The following is a 1,804-nucleotide window of genomic DNA, read 5'->3' on the forward strand; positions in this document are numbered from 1 at the left end:
GCAGGAATGTTGTTAGTGGGCAAATCATTCAGCAAGGCTGTGGTGGCAGCATCTGCAGAGAATCCCCGATTGACCATTTCTTCCACAAGTTGCCTTGCCATTGATGGATCCTTGTGTTGGAGAAATCCTTGGATAATGACATTATAGGCGCATTTGTCAGGTGTACATCCATCCTCTTCCATTTTTCTAAAAAGCTTATAAGCTTCAATTATTAGTCCTTCTTTGCAAAGTGCACCAACTAATGCAGTGTATGTATAAACATTAGGCTTCAATCCTTCCTCAATTAATCTAGAAAACAATTCCTTTCCATCCTTAAGCTTCCCACACTTGCACAAACTATCAATGAGTATGGTGTAGATTACCAAGTTAGGTTTCACATTGCTCCTTTGCATCTCTTGAAATAGAGCAAATGCCTCTTCAAGATTCCCATGTTTGCACAGGCCATCAAGCAACACTCCATAAGTCATTATATTTGGCATGTGGCCATGAGCACAGATGTACCTGAAAAGCTGTTGCGCAGCCAAAGGTCTCCCTGCTCGACACAAGCCACTTATGATAGTAGTAAAAGTAACTATGTCAGGAACTAAACCTTTTCTCAACGTTTCATCAAGAAGTTGCACTGCCTCCTCAATCCTTTCGATCTTACAGTATCCATTCATCAAACTGGTGTAAGTATAAACATTAGGCGTGCAGCCCTTACTTGTCATTAAATCAAATACGCTTCTAGCTTCATCCATTTGCCCTCGCAAGCAATACCCATCAATCAGTGTACTGTAATTAACAACATTTGGCACACAACCTACCTTTTCCATTTGCTTCAGAAACCCAAGCGCCTCATTGGCTTTCCCGCTTTTAGAAAGACTGTTGATTATCACATTATAAGTATATACATTGGGTTCAAGACCTCTCACCAGCATATCGTCATACAACATCATAACTTGATCCATTTTTCCCTCCATGCAAAGCCCATTCAATAAGGTAGTAAAGGTTACAACACTAGGTTCCAACCCAAGCTTAAGGATTTTGCTCAAAACAGACAACCCAAAATCAACGCGATGTAAATGGCAGAAGCAATTAATCAATATACTTAAACTATGTATATCCTGTTCGATTCCTAGAAATTCTATTTCTTTGGACAAATAAACCACGGTCTCATAATGTCCCATTCTAACAATCGATGAAAACAATTTACTAAATTCGACTATACAAGGCAGAGGCTTCCTAAGAAGCATGAGCCTGAAGGATGCTAAAGCACCATCCTTGTCTTTGAACCATACCTTGTTATGCCCGCTGCCGCTGCTGAAAGAAGAGAAAAAGAAGCCCATGATACCTATTTGCTGTTGAAGACGAAATTTAACAAGAGCCCGAAAAATCACCATCGCCGCCATTATCGTCTTTCTTCACTGCCCCTGTTTTTATTTTCCCCTTCTTTCTTTGGAAATGAAGAGAGAGGGGTGAGTTTGCAAAAAAAGTCTCGAACTTTTTGAAGGGAGACCCGACCGCACGTGAGAGAGAGACAAGTCTCCGGCTCTCAGCTCCAATTTCTGCTCAAGTTCCCTAAGAGGAGCTCTCCTTACTCCTTAGGGGTCTTAGGGTTTAGCTATAATAAAAAAATCTTTAATCAACTAAAACAAAGTGGTAGGTAGGTAGAGCATTATTTTCTCAACCATAACTAAGGTGGAAAACCTTGAATTTTAGGAGTGAAGGTGAAGTAAATTAAAGAGAAAAAATAAATTAATAATAGGGCTATGGAACAAGGAATAACTCTTAAAGGGCAAAATATACATTTTGGCTTGGGAGTGTG

The 1,804-nt window shown here is 40.0% G+C and overlaps 1 protein-coding gene across 2 annotated transcripts in view; it reads right to left on the reverse strand.

The window, feature by feature from the left end:
• Positions 1–1,759, reverse strand: part of LOC105119610 (putative pentatricopeptide repeat-containing protein At1g12700, mitochondrial) — a 3,598-nt gene extending 1,839 nt beyond the window's left edge. For both annotated transcript variants that reach the window (XM_011017769.1, XM_011017768.1), the window contains exon 1: positions 9–1,759. In XM_011017769.1, coding sequence (XP_011016071.1) covers positions 9–1,388 — 1,380 coding nt within the window. In that variant the 5' untranslated portion in view covers positions 1,389–1,759. The remainder of the gene's footprint in view (positions 1–8) is intronic.
• Positions 1,760–1,804: the final 45 nt, after the last annotated feature.

The sequence above is a fragment of the Populus euphratica genome, unplaced genomic scaffold (genome assembly GCF_000495115.2).
Source record: "Populus euphratica unplaced genomic scaffold, PopEup_1.0 scaffold3208.1, whole genome shotgun sequence".
NCBI classification, from domain to species: Eukaryota; Viridiplantae; Streptophyta; class Magnoliopsida; order Malpighiales; family Salicaceae; genus Populus; species Populus euphratica.